The sequence below is a fragment of the Coregonus lavaretus genome (genome assembly GCF_964263955.1).
Source record: "Coregonus lavaretus genome assembly, chromosome: 29".
Lineage (NCBI taxonomy): Eukaryota > Metazoa > Chordata > Actinopteri > Salmoniformes > Salmonidae > Coregonus > Coregonus lavaretus.
Window position 1 is genome coordinate 4,878,887 of NC_140016.1, and position 16,760 is coordinate 4,895,646.

General features: G+C 44.9%; 2 protein-coding genes across 2 annotated transcripts in view; both read right to left on the reverse strand.

The window, feature by feature from the left end:
• Positions 1-235: 235 nt before the first annotated feature.
• On the reverse strand, positions 236-9,634 carry slu7 (SLU7 homolog, splicing factor). Its single transcript, XM_084147248.1, has 13 exons — positions 9,532-9,634; positions 9,064-9,246; positions 8,620-8,773; positions 8,316-8,396; positions 7,904-8,137; positions 7,633-7,797; positions 6,816-6,913; positions 6,018-6,085; positions 4,850-4,989; positions 3,708-3,869; positions 3,341-3,445; positions 3,020-3,217; positions 236-2,344 (listed from the first exon to the last, which is right to left on the reverse strand). The coding sequence occupies exons 2-13, from the start codon at positions 9,225-9,227 to the stop codon at positions 2,159-2,161; spliced, it is 1,755 nt and encodes a 584-aa protein (XP_084003374.1). The 5' UTR covers positions 9,228-9,246; positions 9,532-9,634; the 3' UTR covers positions 236-2,158.
• A 672-nt stretch (positions 9,635-10,306) lies between these two features.
• LOC311105190 (histone-lysine N-methyltransferase, H3 lysine-36 specific-like) overlaps positions 10,307-16,760 on the reverse strand; it is a 35,138-nt gene continuing 28,684 nt past the window's right edge. Inside the window, exons 19-20 of the mRNA XM_084147246.1 lie at positions 15,909-16,119; positions 10,307-13,893 (exon numbers count right to left, since the gene is read on the reverse strand). Coding sequence (XP_084003372.1) covers positions 13,118-13,893; positions 15,909-16,119 — 987 coding nt within the window. The 3' untranslated portion in view covers positions 10,307-13,117. The remainder of the gene's footprint in view (positions 13,894-15,908; positions 16,120-16,760) is intronic.

Sequence of the window (16,760 nt, forward strand, 5' to 3'; positions counted from 1 at the left end):
CCACTGATGAGACAAGCTCAAACCCAAACCAGACATGGGCCAAGCTAAATATTTTAGCAGCACCCATTTGTCTGCAGTGCTTTGCACTTCTTAGGTACCAAGAGTTTTAAGTCAACTTATTTTCTTTACACATCTCTTACATCAGCCATACTTTCAGTGATATGACAAGTCTTCTCTATTTTCAGTGCGTACTGAGATAAAATAATTCACAAACCGAATGGTAAAACAATTTGGTTTTCAATCAAATTTCTTTATTCCACCAAATGTCTGAGATAACGAAGGGATGTCTTTCTTTTTATTGGATATACAGTCGTTTGAAAGTTCAAAATGCATTCTATATTTACAGATATGAAAGAAAATTACATTTTACCACATTGATAGACTTAATATTAAAAACTGAGTACAATGATCTTATGGGGAAAAGTAGACTTGAGGAGTAATCACAAAATGAAGAGGAGAGGGTTGGCTCCCAGTTGAGAGGAGGGTGGGAAGAGAGGGTAGGGTGGTACAGGGGTGGGAGGAGAGGGTAGGATGGTACAGGGGTGGGAGGAGAGGGGGTACAGGGGTGGGAGGAGAGGGTAGGGTGGTACAGGGGTGGTATAGGGGTGGGAGGAGAGGGTAGGGTGGTACAGGGGTGGGAGGAGAGGGTAGGATGGTACAGGGGTGGGAGGAGAGGGTAGGGTGGTACAGGGGTGGGAGGAGAGGGGGTACAGGGGTGGGAGGAGAGGGTAGGATGGTACAGGGGTGGGAGGAGAGGGGGTACAGGGGTGGGAGGAGAGGGTAGTGTGGTACAGGGGTGGGAGGAGAGGGTAGGATGGTACAGGGGTGGGAGGAGAGGGTAGGGTGGTACAGGGGTGGGAGGAGAGGGTAGGGTGGGAGGAGAGGGGGTACAGGGGTGGGAGGAGAGGGGGTACAGGGGTGGGAGGAGAGGGTAGGGTGGTACAGGGGTGGGAGGAGAGGGTAGGATGGTAAAGGGGTGGGAGGAGAGGGTAGGGTGGTACAGGGGTGGGAGGAGAGGGTAGGGTGGTACAGGGGTGGGAGGAGAGGGGGTACAGGGGTGGGAGGAGAGGGGGTACAGGGGTGGGAGGAGAGGGTAGGGTGGTACAGGGGTGGGAGGAGAGGGTAGGATGGTAAATGGGTGGGAGGAGAGGGTAGGGTGGTACAGGGGTGGGAGGAGAGGGTAGGATGGTACAGGGGTGGGAGGAGAGGGGGTACAGGGGTGGGAGGAGAGGGTAGGGTGGTACAGGGGTGGGAGGAGAGGGTAGGGTGGTACAGGGGTGGGAGGAGAGGGGGTACAGGGGTGGGAGGAGAGGGTAGGGTGGTATAGGGGTGGGAGGAGAGGGTAGGGTGGTACAGGGGTGGGAGGAGAGGGTAGGATGGTACAGGGGTGGGAGGAGAGGGTAGGATGGTACAGGGGTGGGAGGAGAGGGTAGGATGGTACAGGGGTGGGAGGAGAGGGTAGGATGGTACAGGGGTGGGAGGAGAGGGTAGGATGGTACAGGGGTGGGAGGAGAGGGTAGGGTGGTACAGGGGTGGGAGGAGAGGGTAGGGTGGTACAGGGGTGGGAGGAGAGGGTTGGGTAGAGGGTATAGGGGTGGGAGGAGAGGGTTGGGTAGAGGGTATAGGGGTGGGAGGAGAGGGTTGGGTAGAGGGTATAGGGGTGGGAGGAGAGGGTAGAGGGTATAGGGGTGGGAGGAGAGGGTAGGATAGAGGGTATAGGGGTGGGAGGAGAGGGTAGAGGGTATAGGGGTGGGAGGAGAGGGTAGAGGGTATAGGGGTGGGAGGAGAGGGTAGAGGGTATAGGGGTGGGAGGAGAGGGTAGAGGGTATAGGGGTGGGAGGAGAGGGTAGGGTAGAGGGTATAGGGGTGGGAGGAGAGGGTAGAGGGTATAGGGGTGGGAGGAGAGGGTAGAGGGTATAGGGGTGGGAGGAGAGGGTAGAGGGTATAGGGGTGGGAGGAGAGGGTAGAGGGTATAGGGGTGGGAGGATAGGGTAGGGTAGAGGGTATAGGGGTGGGAGGAGAGGGTTGGGTAGAGGGTACAGGGGTGGGAGGAGAGGGTTGGGTAGAGGGTACAGGGGTGGGAGGAGAGGGTAGAGGGTATAGGGGTGAGAGGAGAGGGTATACTGTAGGTAGGGGCGAGAGTATGGGGTTGTCACTCTCACTGTCCCAGCTCCAGGAAGTTGGCCATGGGGTCGTCTTCCCTGGAGCGTTTCATCCTGAAGGCCTCCATCTCCTCCTCCGTGGGCTCCTTGATCTCCTGCAGGCTGTTGTACTTCCTCTTCCTCTCATCCACCTTCATCATCTCCTCGACCTGCTTCAGACGCACTTCCTCTGCAGCCAGGGCCTGGGGAGAGAGGTAGGGGAGTGAGAGAGAGCGAGGGGAGTGAGAGCGAGAGAGGTGGGTGAGAGAGGGAGGGGAGTGAGTGAGGGAAGAGAGAGAGGATTGAGAGCGAGAGGGGTGGGTGAGAGCGGGATGGGAGTGAGAGCGGGATGGGAGTGAGAGCGGGATGGGAGTGAGGGAAGAGAGAGAGAGGGGATTGAGAGCGAGAGAGGTGGGTGAGAGAGAGAGGGGAGAGAGGGGGTAGAGTGAGAGAGAGGGATGTAGGGGGAGAGAGGGGGAGGTTTTGGGGGTGAGATATAGTACATTTACATTTTAGTCATTTAGCAGACGCTCTTATCCAGAGCGACATACAGTTAGCGCATACTTTTTTTTTTTTTTTATACCCCCTGTGGGAATCGAACCCACAACCCAGGCGTTGCAAACGCCATGCTCTATCTACTGAGCTACATCCCTGCCGGCCATTCTCTCCCCTACCCTGGACGACGCTGGGCCAATTGTGCGCCGCCCCATGGGTCTCCCGGTCGCGGCCGGCTACGACAGAGCCTGGATTCGAACCAGGATCTCTAGTGCCTTAGACCACTGCGCCACTCGGGAGACTAGTCAGGTAGGAGTACTGACTACCTAATATCATATACATAAACACAGGCATGCACACACACACAAAGAAAATAAGTTCACCTTGTTCAGTTTCAGTTTCTTCTTCTCTTCCTCCTCAGAGTCGCTGCTGTCTGAGCCATGCTTCTTCTTCTTCTTCTGCTTCTTCTTCTTCTTCTTCTTCTCTTTTAGCTTCTCCCTGTGCATCTCCAGTAGAGTCTTCGGCTCCTCCTCTTCCTCCTGCTCAAGTCCCTCTTCAAACGGAACACAGGCCGAGGAGCTCTATAGGGGGAGACACCTGTCAATCATCTCATCCCAACAAAACAAAAACAGTGTTTATAATTGACTATGGAAATCACATTACCCAAAGGCTCAAACACTATTGATGATTAGTAGAATACGGACCGTAGTTTTGATGCCAGCCTCTCCGGTGCAGTAGCTCTGTTTGACCATGGAGTGGCAGCACTTGAAGCCCCAGCAGCCTTCTCTCCAGTAGGACCCCCAGATACACTGCAAGACAAAAGCACAGAAACCCCTGTAAGTATCTGAATAGATGCTACTGTACAGCATTAATACTGTCCTTTACTCTTTTTTAGTTGGCACAGTTCTTGCAGACTCAAATTGTTATTGTCTGACAAAGTCATTGTAACAGCGGCACTGTGCTCCTCCACAAGGGGGCTGTTCAAGAACACTCCAAAAAGGTTCCTGTCTGACTGGACACTATTCTGACTGTGCTCATCTTTCCGGGGTTAGTCAGTTCTAGAAGCCTGACCGTGTGGTTCTGGATGAGTACGTCCTCTTCGTATTTGGAGCGTGCCACAGCCTTCTCCTGTCCCTTCAGCACGGCACCGTGACGACTGTACTCCACGTAGTCCTCAGTCTGGGCCAGAAGCAGCTCTCTGGGCGGGGCATCCAGGTGCTCCTCGCCCCCGTACTGAGACACACACAGTTAGAACACACAGGAATAACAGTTAGAACACACAGGAATAACAGTTAGAACACACAGGAATAACAGTTAGAACACACAGTTAGAACACACAGGAATAACAGTTAGAACACACAGGAATAACAGTTAGAACACACAGGAATAACAGTTAGAACACACAGGAATAACAGTTAGAACACACAGGAATAACAGTTAGAACACACAGGAATAACAGTTAGAACACACAGGAATAACAGTTATTCAATAGGACCATCAACAAACAAGAATGAAACAGTTATTCAATTATATCATTAACTACTGTATGACAGGGTTGGGGTCAATTCAAATTTAATTTGAAATTCCAATTCAATTCTTGAATTCACGCATGAAGTGAATAATTTACATTGAATTCAATTCGAATTTCAACAATCTTTACGTTATGGAATTAAAAGTAGACTTGTTTGGACTGTTTGAGTTGGAATAGTAAAAACATTTCATCTTTGGAATTGAAATTCAATATTTGTACATTTCCCAGTTAAAGGAATGAATGCACTTAGTATCAAAAATGGACTGCAGGATATGTTTTTAATTATTTCAACTTGTATTTCTATATTTCCAGTATAGCTAGGCTGTCTAAACAGTGACTGAACAGTGAGGGGATTGAATTTGTGGAATTGTTTGGAATAATATTACATTGGGAATTGAATTCTTGGAATTTACCTAACATTGGAATTGAGAAGATTTGAATTCTCTGAAATCATAGACTGACCTGGAATTAGAATTGAATTTACAGGGAGAGGGAACTGAATTAGTGGAATTAATCCAAACCCTGCTGTATGAGGAACTTGAATTCATGCTTATTACATTGATCACACTTCTAATGGGCTACACAACTTTCTGCATGCAGTTTAAAATGTTAATTGAAATCCTAGGTCTCTAACGACAAAAAGAGGCTGGTGAGGACGGAGCGCAGTGTATTTATTCAGTACCCTATCCAGAATAGTCTCCTTCTGTTTGTCCTTGAAGTCCTCCTTCTTGACCTTGAAGGACTGGTGCAGCAGCTCCAGCTTGGTAGGGTCGGCTTGGAGGTGCACCTCAGAGCCCTTATCATAGGCCTCCCACGCAAACACTGGAGAGATGGAGGAGAGTTTAGTTCCATACAACCCCTTTCCTAAACTAACTATGAACAATATTGGCATTAGGATGCCATCTCTATGGATACCATTTTAATGTGCAACTCATTCTCCTGGGAGATATTGAGAAAATATGAACAAAGATGGTTTAGTATGAAGACATGTAGAAACTGGTTTTCCAACAGAAATCCCAGATCACACTTGTAGGCGATGTCATGGCGACGTTAGCTAGCTAAGGTCAATGCGCAGAAACACACAATCGGGTCTAACGGCCGTGTCGCGCATGTACATGCCGTCAAATCAAAAGCACTACTTTCGATATAAAAATGTGTCAGTTTGTAACTTTCACAAGGTTAGAGTAAAAACATGTTCAGCTCCTTAAAAGGGATACATCGGGATTTTGGCAATGAGGTCCTTTATCTACTTCCCCAGAGTCAGATGAACTCGTGGATACCGTTTTTATGTCTCTGAAGAAAGTTGCAATTGCTAACTAGCGTTGACTGGAAGTCTATGGGAACAGCTAGCATTACGCTAGTTAGCATTGGCTCTCGATACTACCTCTAGACCAGGGTTCTCCAATTCCGGTCCTGGAGGGCCGAAACACTTCTGTTTTTTTATTTCTACCTGGTAGTTAATTGCACTCACCTGGTGTCCCGGGTCTGAATTAGCCCCTGATTAGAAGGAGAGGATGTAAAACAGAGGTGTTTCGGCCCTCCAGGACCGGAATTGGAGAACCCTGCTCTAGACTCTGAGGAAGTAGATAAAGGGCTTCATTGCCAAAATCCTGAAGTATCCCTTTAAGACATTATCTCAAATCAAGGTTGTGGCTTTAGAAATCGAGAAAATGTACAATAAAATAAGAATTTTTCACTTCTCTAATTGACTTCTCAAAACCCAGTCTGGTCTGCCGAGTCTGCTTTGCAAGCGTTCCCGGAAGTCTTGCGATGTTGAGTCTCTGTGAGACTCTGTGATATGAATGTATTTCAGGAAGATTGGGTTGTGTGCAGGAAAGAAACTGACTCACGCTGTGTCTGGGCCATGGTGACGGTGTCTCCAGAGTAACGTACAAAGTTGTCTCCTGCGAATCCCACACTGCCAAACAAACATGACGGAGAGTGACACATTTAGGAACACAGGCGATCTCAGTGACGGCAAAGCATTCTCTCAGACACGTCACAAAGAAAGAAAAGATTAGCATTGTCACTTCAGCAATCCATGACATGTATTTAGTGATTTGGAACATGGAACTACAAAATCATAACATGTAGTTTAAGACTCATGATATGTAATTAGAGATTCATGACATGAAGTTACAGACTGTTAGTTAAAGGAACAGTGACCTACTCTTCAGACACCATGCCTGTGTTCTGGTAGGGGTTGTCTCATGTAGTTTACAGAACATGAGTTAAATAGTGCTGAGAGATTAGTGCTTGTTGAGGTCGGTTCAGTTTTGATTTAGATGATTAAAAAAGAATCATGGTTTTCGATTTCTAACATTAAATGCACTATGCATTATGTGGGTTGAATGCTGTAACACAGAATAAAACAATGAATAAAAGTCCCATGATGGTAGTGACTGTCCATTACTGCTTATCACTTATTAACCATTTATTCACATTACTAAAATATGTCAGTTGCTGTGTATATTACCTTTGTTTTATTTGATGGCTTTATTATTTCATTCCAAGTCTGCATTTCATTGAGCTCACACAAAAGAAAAACGAACGAAATAAAATGCAAATAGTTTAACCAATTTTGGAAATCTTGGTTAGTCGCTCAGCACTATGGTTACAGACTGTTAGTTAAAGGAACAGTGACCTACTCTTCAGGGACCATGCCAGTGTTCTGGTAGGGGTTCTCTCTCATGGCTCGAGTCTTGGGGTCGTAGTAGGCCGAGTCTGGATCCAGATTTCTCAAGTACTACGGGGCACAAAGTACACAGACGCATAAATTAACAAATACTTCTTCATCAAAACTTGTCATAATTACAAATGTGTAACTTCTTTGGATGAGGGGAAGAACAGATTGAGAAGCCCAATGTAGCTTCAACATGTATGATTGGACTCACTTTAGCAATGCCTTACATTTAACATTTTAGTAATTTAGCAGAAGCTCTTATCCAGAGCGACTTAGTTAGTGAGTGCATACATGTATATATTTTTTCCCCCTACTGGTCCCCCGTGGGAATCGAACCCACAACCCTGGCATTGCAAGCTCCATGCTCTACCAACTGAGCCACACGGGACCTGTCTTCTCTGATACCCAGGTAACATGTATGACTGGACTCACCTTGGCGATGTCTTCTCTGATACCCAGGTAACATGTATGAATGGACTCACCTTGGCGATGTCTTCTCTGATACCCAGGTAACATGTATGAATGGACTCACCTTGGCGATGTCTTCTCTGATACCCAGGTAACATGTATGAATGGACTCACCTTGGCGATGTCTTCTCTGATACCCAGGTAACATGTATGAATGGACTCACCTTGGCGATGTCTTCTCTGATACCCAGGTAACATGTATGAATGGACTCACCTTAGCGATGTCTTCTCTGATACCCAGGTAACATGTATGACTGGACTCACCTTGGCGATGTCTTCTCTGATACCCAGGTAACATGTATGAATGGACTCACCTTAGCGATGTCTTCTCTGATCCGCAGGTTTCTGACTGTGATTCGTCTCTTGGAGTCAAAGTTCTGTCCCGGCATGTCGATGTCATCAGCATACTTATCTTCATCTTCATCCTCACTGTTCTGCTCCTGTGTGCGTTCGCCATCATCCCACTTCCTGGAGGAGCTCTACAGGAAACAGAGACGAGCATATCAACACACGCACCACCAGAAAACTAAATAGTAATAATCAGCGGTATTCAACACAGCCACGTGAGAAGATCCAACGGCTTACTGCTTGGTCCGTGAGTTTCCCTGAAGCTAGCTCCTCGTGGAGTTTCTGGGATTTCAGTGTTTGTTTGGCCTGGTCTACTTTGGCATACTCCTCCACAATACGCATGTGATCCTCAGGGTCGTAGCCGTTCCAGCGGTCCCTCTTCCCATCGTAGTCCAGATCCAGGTAGATCTGGCTGTGTTCGTCGGGGGCCATGCCGTTACCCGTGAACTTTGCCCCCACCTTTCTGGGCCGCTGAAAAGGGGTGAGGGTAGGGACGGATGAATGGAGCATCATCATTGATTCCAAACCAAACACATAACACTGGCTACATCCCAAATTGCACCCTATTCCCTATATAGTACACTTCTTTTATAAAGGCAATAGGATACCATTTGGGATACAGACAAATACAACTAAATGCTGTAAGCACCTCCAAGCAGTCCTTCTTCTTGTGTGTCATGGCACCGCAGTTCTCACATGCTCCCTTCCTGAACTTGGTGCTGATGGCTTTCTGTAGAGGGATACAGGGTCAGGGATACAGGGTCAGGGATTAGGCATACATTTAAGGCTTTAAAACAGAAAACAACTGAATCATGCCTTAACTCAGCTCGTGGCTTTAATTGCAACATGCACAACACTATTTATTGTAGTTAAGGCTTTACAATGGAAGACAGCTGAATTACAACACTGAATCAGCTCTTTTTACTAAATGCGGATGAGCAAGGCCTGCTCACCTCTTGCACTCCTCTCTTGTACCACTCCTCTATGGAGGAGAACTGTTGTTGCCTCTCCTCCTGGGGCCTCTGGTGCTTTAGGGTGGGTCTCTTAGAGGGGTCGATGTACCAGGGCACTGACGAGATGTACTGTGGAATGTGAGGGTTGATGTCCCTGGAAACAAGAGGAAGAACAATTAGTCAGTACACTATGCGTCTAGAAAAGGAGAACATCACTGGCCCGCTGGTTTCTTCTGTGTGGAAAGGTGTGACTAGCTAGCCCAAAGGCCTGGAAAACAGTGAGGATTCCCTCTCTTTACATACAAACAGACAGAGAGACTATGATGTCCAGTTATGGGCTGTGTGTGACCAAACATATTGTCACAGGTTGTTTACATGCATTTAAATGTTCCTCTGGCTGTCTGCCCCACTCTGATGTGAACTGGATCAGCTAACTTCACTTACTTTCCCTCTTCATCTACCTCAGCAGGAGCATTTCCCAGTTTTCTCTGCTCCTCTAACTCCTTCTTCTTCCGCCAGTCCTCTCTGGTCATCTTCTTGGGCTCTTCCAGACCCACCACCCCCTCGGCGTTGGTTGCAGCCGTCGCTGCCTCTTCTTCCTCCGGCATGATTACTGTGATTGGGTCACTAGTTGGAAGAACACACGACACATAGCTGGAGCAGTCACCTAGCCACCATTAAACGAAAACGTTGCTTTCATAAATTGCTGCATATTCCTGTAGGGAAATGTGGCTGATGGTGTAGCTAGCTGGCTTGAAGTTATTGACAAAAACAAAGGTTTCAACACGCTGGTTAGCTAACGTTAGCTAACTTTGGTGCGTCCCTATTCATAATTCAGGGAAGCGACGAAGGTATGACGAGAAAACCTAGACCGTACAACTAACTCTAGATAAAAATGCATGTTTTGCTTACCTTGGTAGGATCACCAAAATTAGAGAACTTTAGAGACGTAGACTGTAATCCTGGCTATCGACTTACAACATGAACGTCGCCATTTCACAAACCAGGAAGTGACGTCATATCAACTTATACTTCTGGCAGAGACGAAGAGGAAGAGAGAGGCCCAACTCCCTCCAGCAGGTGGCGTTCTTTTCGTTGTTTCGCCCACCAAGCAAGGAGTTTTTGTATGGAGGTCGAATTTGGTAAACAACAAATAAATATGGTTTATTTTCTACATGAGGTTTATTTGATCGAATAGAACTTTCGTAATGCTTAAGTTGTTACGAGTGTATTGATATAAGTAGGACACGTGACATCCCGGAAACGTTGAGAAAAAAACACTTTATATCGGCGTTGCCTCGATGGCTGTGCGTATGTATTCATGTCATGAGGCTCGTAGCATAGCGTCTCTCTCCATTGAATACAGGCGCAAATATTCAAAAAAGGAGATAGTACGCCGTGCCGCTTTGTGGACAACAACTCCCATTGTTAGGGCGGAGAGACATGTATCTTGTCAGTATATCAATAATCTTTGCATCGGACTTCTCCAACCCGTAGCGCTGAGCCAGTTAGTTGTATTACATCTTCGCCACTGAGTAGAAAGCTTATAATGACACATTTGTCCTTTGATTAATTTAATAAACTGAAAATAGCTGCTTATTTTACAATGATTATCAGCTTTTTTTTTTCTCCAAAACTGGATAAAAAGTCAGGTGATTGAAAAAATAACAAGAACAACATTTTCTATTGTAAAACTTTACTTATAATATGTATTATACACAAAGGAGTACAGTACAGTTCAGTTCATGAGTCTTAACATGGCAGCAATAAACATATCCCCCGTTTCTTCAGAAAATCTATTTCTGTGTTTTTTCTCTAAACAAAAAAAAAAAACAGGAGGGGCCAGAGAACTCTTCGAAGTAGACCTGTTGGCATAAACATCACAAAACACACAATAGAAGAAATACAATTAAAAATAAAAAACATAAGGAAAAAAAGTTAATATAGGTTTGATAAATACAAAACTAGGCAACAAAAAACATATCTATTTCTCTGCCCAGATGTTAAGTCAAGAGTGAGGCAGAAAGATTTGTTGTTGACACATTGATGGGCAGGCCATGTAAAAATGGTAGTGCTTCTGTTTGGGAATTCAGTACATTATTTTCTCATTTAGTTGATATGTGTTGGACCCAATTGATTGTTTTAAAAGGCTGAATATTAGGGATTGCAAGGCCAATTGTACAGTGTTTCTCATAGTTTACATTCTAATTCTAAACATCAATTTAACCAATTCTAAAATTCATGAAAGATGTTCTCATTTCATAAAAAAAAAAAAAAAAAAAACATTGGATGAGACTCATAGGAAAGATTGTTATTTCATGGAATTTAACCATAACCAGAAACCAAACAAAATGGACCCGTGTGTTTTGTGCGTTGGAATTGTTTGAATGCAGAACATATACAGCAGAACATTACACAAAATGTATGAACTGAAAGTCTCGGTACAACCTTTCTAGAATGTACAGACGTTTCAGAACACTTCACAGCTTCAGAGTGACGATAAACCACCCTGTTGGAAAAGCTGCCCGATGAATCAACATTAGTTATGACAGTTTTATGAGACATTCTGCTTGGCTCTTCAGTTAATCAACAGTGATGATAAACCATGTCTTTTAGTGATGCAAGCAACCAGCCTTCCAGCCAGACGACGTAGAGTCTATACTATGGGGTTTGTGTTAAAAGGTTTACAGCACCACAACACTCAATTCAGAGGTATAAAACCCTAAAACACTGTTCTTTAGGCCATGAGTCAATACATGACTAGTATCGCTTGATTCTATAACAGCAGACAGGTGCGTGCGTGCCTCAAACATACACCACGTTCACTCACAATATAAATTTTCGCACCATCTCCCAAACAGACAATACATTTTCCTGCCAGATGTGACCGTCGAATGACCTATGATGATGGAGCATGGTGATGGAATCATCTAACTAGAATTTGTTTAATTTCATTCTAATTCTGTGGATGGAACGGTAACGCAAGACATAAAGTGAGGTCAAAACATTGATGTGGGCATAACTAACAGGTGTGATGTTCTGAACTCTTGGAATGTTTCTGCTTGTCCAGCCATAACCATTTTAACATAATGAGCAAACAATCTGGGATCTTAATCAGGGATTGAGTTTTATCACCATAATATTTTTCTCTAGACAATTGTTTTCTTTACCGTTTACAAAATATGCACTTTAGATTTCAAGATTGGGTTGATTTGTAACAACGTTATAAGTCCAAACAAGTAGTTGGTTATGCCGTTTTATAATCAGTGATCATTGAGAGCATATCGTTGATTATTCTTGATAACTGGTCGAGCTCCTAACTCGAACACCATGCTACACCAGCCCCGCGCGTGTTGATTTTGTCTACTCGAACCAGACGCGATCATGACATGCAGGTTAAAATTACAAAACCAACTGTGATCCAACTATATTAACTTTGGGACAAGGCAAAACATGAAACATTCATGGCCAATAAGATAGACAGCTGTTGTTAGCGGTTTTTCCTGGGAGATGAACATTGAGTTATTATTTTACCTGATCATGCATGTGGTCCCATTCTTAGGTGGTCCTTTGGAGAACCTTGACAACAGATCATACAAGAATTGTGCGTATCTCCATTCCGACGAATTATCCACAGATAAAAAGGGAAACCTAGTTAGTCATCTTTGATTCATATCTCCAGGTTTCTCCTTTCAAGCAAACGTGGGGATGTATCTTAAATGAAAACCATTAAGGAGATGGGAGACGTGGGATTTACAGCGCATCGAGTGTCTCAAATAGAACCAAGTTCTATTTTAGCGTTTGTCATCGAAGACGTTACGTTAGTTGATGCGCGCAGTGTGAATGAAATGATTGAATAACATGTATTTGTCCATTTATTTTGCAATGCTCGCACACGCAACATGGCCGGTATAGTCTCGGGGTGCGACTGAGTGAGGCTGACAATCCTTTTTTTTTTTTTTTTTTTCAATCATAAAAAAAGCATCAACAAAAATGTAAACAACGTTTGAGAGGAAGAAAACAGCACCAGACACTAATAACATATCAACAGAAGGACCAGAGGCTGACCAGACACTAATAATGTATCAACAGAAGGACCAGAGGCTGACCAGAGCAGACACTAATAATGTATCAACAGAAGGACCAGAGGCTGACCAGAGCAGACACTAATAATGTATCAACAGAAGGACCAGAGGCTGACCAGAGCAGTCCTCCCAGCCCCTTAGCACCAGTTCCTATCCCTTACACAATGTTAGTCCACTCTGTGCTGTGCTGTGCTGGGGATAGGAAGGCAATGCAGTATGAACACAAAGGCAGCTTCGTATTTCGCTTGGTACCACCAGGACAATCTCTTTCTCTCTCGCTCTCTCTCTTTTCCATTGTCTGTCCATCTGAATGTCACTCTAGAGATGAGAGCTAGACAAAAAAGTATTTTAGTAGAGATGGATAGATGGAAGAAGGAATGGAAGACACAAGGGGGGGGGGGTGTAAACAGAGTTCATTTCTCTTCGTCCTCCACCCTCCCCCACTCCGCCTCCTCTTCCTCTACCTCCGCCTCATCGTCTGGCTCCTCCTCCATGTAGTCCCCCCAGGTGTCATACACATCTCCCCCTTCCTCCTCCCCTAGTCCGCCCTCATACTGATCATCTTCCTCCTCCTCCTCTACCTCCATCGCCTCTCCTTCCTCCTCGTCCTCTCCTCCTTCTTCCTCTCCTTCTTCTTCTTCCTCTTCTTCCTCCTCCTCCGCGTCCTCTTCTAACCCACCCACCTGTCCGTTTTCCAGCTCTCCATCCTCCTCCTCGTTCTTGTAGGAGGAGGGGGGAGAAGGAGGGGAGAAGTGCATTATTTCACCATCAGACATGTAGGGACTGCTAGGGGGTCCGTAGGAGGAGGTGTTGGAGGTCTGGGAGGTGTTGAGGAACAGGCTCCCTGTAGGGGGCAGTAGCGAGTCCTGGGCCAGGCCTGGGGCAACCGTGGAGGGGATAGAACCAGCAGTGGTGGAACTAGGCCTAGGTGGGACCAGACCCAGAGGGTGTGTGAGGAGGTGGGGGAGAGGCATGCCCCCAGGAGGTACGTACTCCCTGATCTCCCCTGGTTCCAGGGGCTCGGGTCCACAGGGGTCGTGATCGTTGCAGGCGAGCCGCCCGTCTATTTTAGAGATGAAGAGCAAGCCCTCACGGTGCTGCTTGCAGAAGGAGCTGGGACACATCTCACAGAAGGAGGCTGCCTCGTGACCGCAGATGTCACACTGGTGCCAGGGGCACTCCCAACGGCCTTAGAATACAGACACAGAATCACTGTTACAACAGAGAGCACCAGACACATTCCTGTAGTACAGATCCTTACAGTCTTTCAGGGAACTCCAGCTCTGAGGTTTGAACAAAAGCAAAAACCACTACTATGCTTTCTTTCCTTCTCCAGTGTACTAAATCAATCTAACCCACTGGGCACAATCCGGTTGAATCAACATTGTTTCAGCGTAATTTGTTGGTGTATTGTGACGTGGAATCTACGTGGAAAAATAGTAAATCAACGTAAAATGTTGTTTTGAGGGTGACATTTCAACCACAGGATTATGTCATCATGGTAGCCAAATTTCAACATAGACAAACCTTGTATAAAATGTGTTGAATTTATACCTTTAATACAACGTCAAATCTTCAACATTATATCAACTATCAGAAAAATAAATAAAGGCTGGGCAGCGCCTCCTACTGGATAATTTATTTATCTACAGCTACCCTTTGGTCTCCCAGCCAGGGTTTGAACCAAGCCCAGGCCTGCTTAGCTATGATATTTGTCACTGACTACTACCACTTTTAAAAAAAAATAGATTCACTGTTGCTATCGAAGTCATTCCAAAGGGTAGGCTTAACAGAGCAAATTAAATGTGACCATACTTTATCACTAATATATCATCAATGATGAGATTTAGGCCTATACAGCATTTGCAAAGTCATCAACAGATATTATTTCAATTCAACTAACAATAGACAATACAATAGGTCTAGGGTTTCAGGCTCTGGTTGATTTCATATTTAATTTTATTTAGTGATATTGAATTGTGTTTGGTTGTCAAAGCAACCAAATATGAACATTTGAAGGAGATGCACCTTCTGCTTGGATAGTTCCATCTGTGCCACCAGTCTGGCTTTAATTTGAGTTGGTCTACAAATTAACAATTGATATGTTGGATTCACATCTCCATCTCAAACAAATATCAAAGTTAAAGAATTAAGCCAGACTAAGTCAGTGGCACAGATGGAACTATCCAAGCAGAAGATACATCTCCTTCAAATGTTGATGTTTGGTTGCGTTGACAACTAAACCCATTTCAATATCACTTTTGGAATACGGTAAATAAATAGACTATTAACTTTTCGACAAGTTAACAAATGATATGTTGGATTCATGTCTCCAACTCAATCAAAAATAAAAGTTAAAGAATGGGATTAAGCCAGTGGCTCAGATGGTACTATCCAAAAAGTAGATGCATGTCCTTTAAAATGTTGATATTTGGTTGCATTATATCTTTATGGCTATCTTACAAACTAATGTAAGATTCTACCTTAAAATGAGTAACACATCCATGGTCACAATGAGGTTACTGTAACTATACATTTCTTCTTATGTAATCATATAAAGCGTGCATGTTCAAGATAGTGTGCAAAGGTCATCGCAGGTCTGTGGAGATCTTCACAATTGCTGTAATAATCTGCGCAGAATCTTAAAACGGCACTGGTCACTTGCACCATGTAGGCCTTTTTTTATTTAACTTAATCTCAACTGCAATCCAGGTCATCTGGTCCTGCTCACAGATGAAGCACAGTGATAACACAATCATCTGTTGTATGAATAAACTAAATATCTGACCTTTGAACTTTACTGTGCTTTTAAATGGTTGAAAGTGATAGAAAACTAAACCAAAACTCAGAAATGGTTTTTCCATCGGAATGTTGGTTGTGCTTTTTAGATGGTTGAAAGCATAGTGATAACACATTGGAAATTCAACTACCCTTTTGCTGTCTTTTTGAGTGGGTGAATATTGGTTTTAATCTCATTGATCAACGTCTCAACCAAATATTACCCAATTATCCACGTTGAAATGACGTGGTGTGCCCAGTGGGAAGTTACTTTTCCCAAATCCCTTGCTGACGAATTCTAAGGACACAAAAATCTACAGACTACAACCTCTTCGGCAAGTCCCATACATAATCACACACAATATAACAGCCATTTTGGGTCAAAGAGCCTCCATGTGGGAGGTGGTTTCTCGCCCCTTCACCCACCTGCAGGTCTCTTGGCCAGGTTGAGACAGTCTGCGTGGTAGACCTTGGGACAGCCTGGCTTCTTACAGGACACGATCTGTCCTCCGTCCCCACAGCTGAAACACTCGTCCTCCCGCTCCTTCGTCACCTCCAGTTGAGGCTTCCTCTTCACCAGAACCTTCTTCTTGCCCTCCTTTAGTTCCTTTCCTTCCCGTGCTTTAGATGGCTGGTTCTGGGAGACAGACAGACAGACACACAGGTCATTACTTTAGACAGCTATATTCACCAGTCTACCTTTCCTTTTTATAGTATAACTCAAATCAAATGTTATTGGCCACATGCGCCGAATACAACAGGTGCAGACATTACAGTGAAATGCTTACTTACAGCCCTTAACCAACAGTGCATTTATTTTTAATAAAAAAAAGTAAAATAAAACAACAACAAAAAAGTGTTGAGAAAAAAAGAGCAGAAGTAAAATAAAATAACAGTAGGGAGGCTATATATACAGGGGGGGTACCGGTGCAGAGTCAATGTGCGGGGGCACCGGCTAGTTGAGGTAGTTGAGGTAATATGTACATGTGGGTAGAGTTAAAGTGACTATGCATAAATAATAAACAGAGTAGCAGCGTAAAAACATGGGGTGGGGGGGCAGTGCAAATAGTCCGGGTAGCCATGATTAGCTGTTCAGGAGTCTTATGGTTTGGGGGTAGAAGCTGTTGAGAAGTCTTTTGGACCTAGACTTGGCACTCCTGTACCGCTTGCCGTGCGGTAGCAGAGAGAACAGTCTATGACTAGGGTGGCTGCAGTCTTTAACAATTTTTATGGCCTTCCTCTGACACCGCCTGGTATAGAGGTCCTGGATGGCAGGAA

Excerpts from the sequence above, each read along its gene's own strand:
- slu7 (XM_084147248.1), bottom strand. The coding sequence starts at position 9,227 with ATGCCGGAGGAAGAAGAGGCAGCGACGGCTGCAACCAACGCCGAGGGG. Across the intron at positions 8,397-8,619 it reads ACAAGAGAGGAGTGCAAGAG|AAAGCCATCAGCACCAAGTT; the intron begins GTGAGCAGGCCT and ends ATCCCTCTACAG. Across the intron at positions 8,138-8,315 it reads AGAAGAAGGACTGCTTGGAG|CGGCCCAGAAAGGTGGGGGC; the intron begins GTGCTTACAGCA and ends ACCCCTTTTCAG.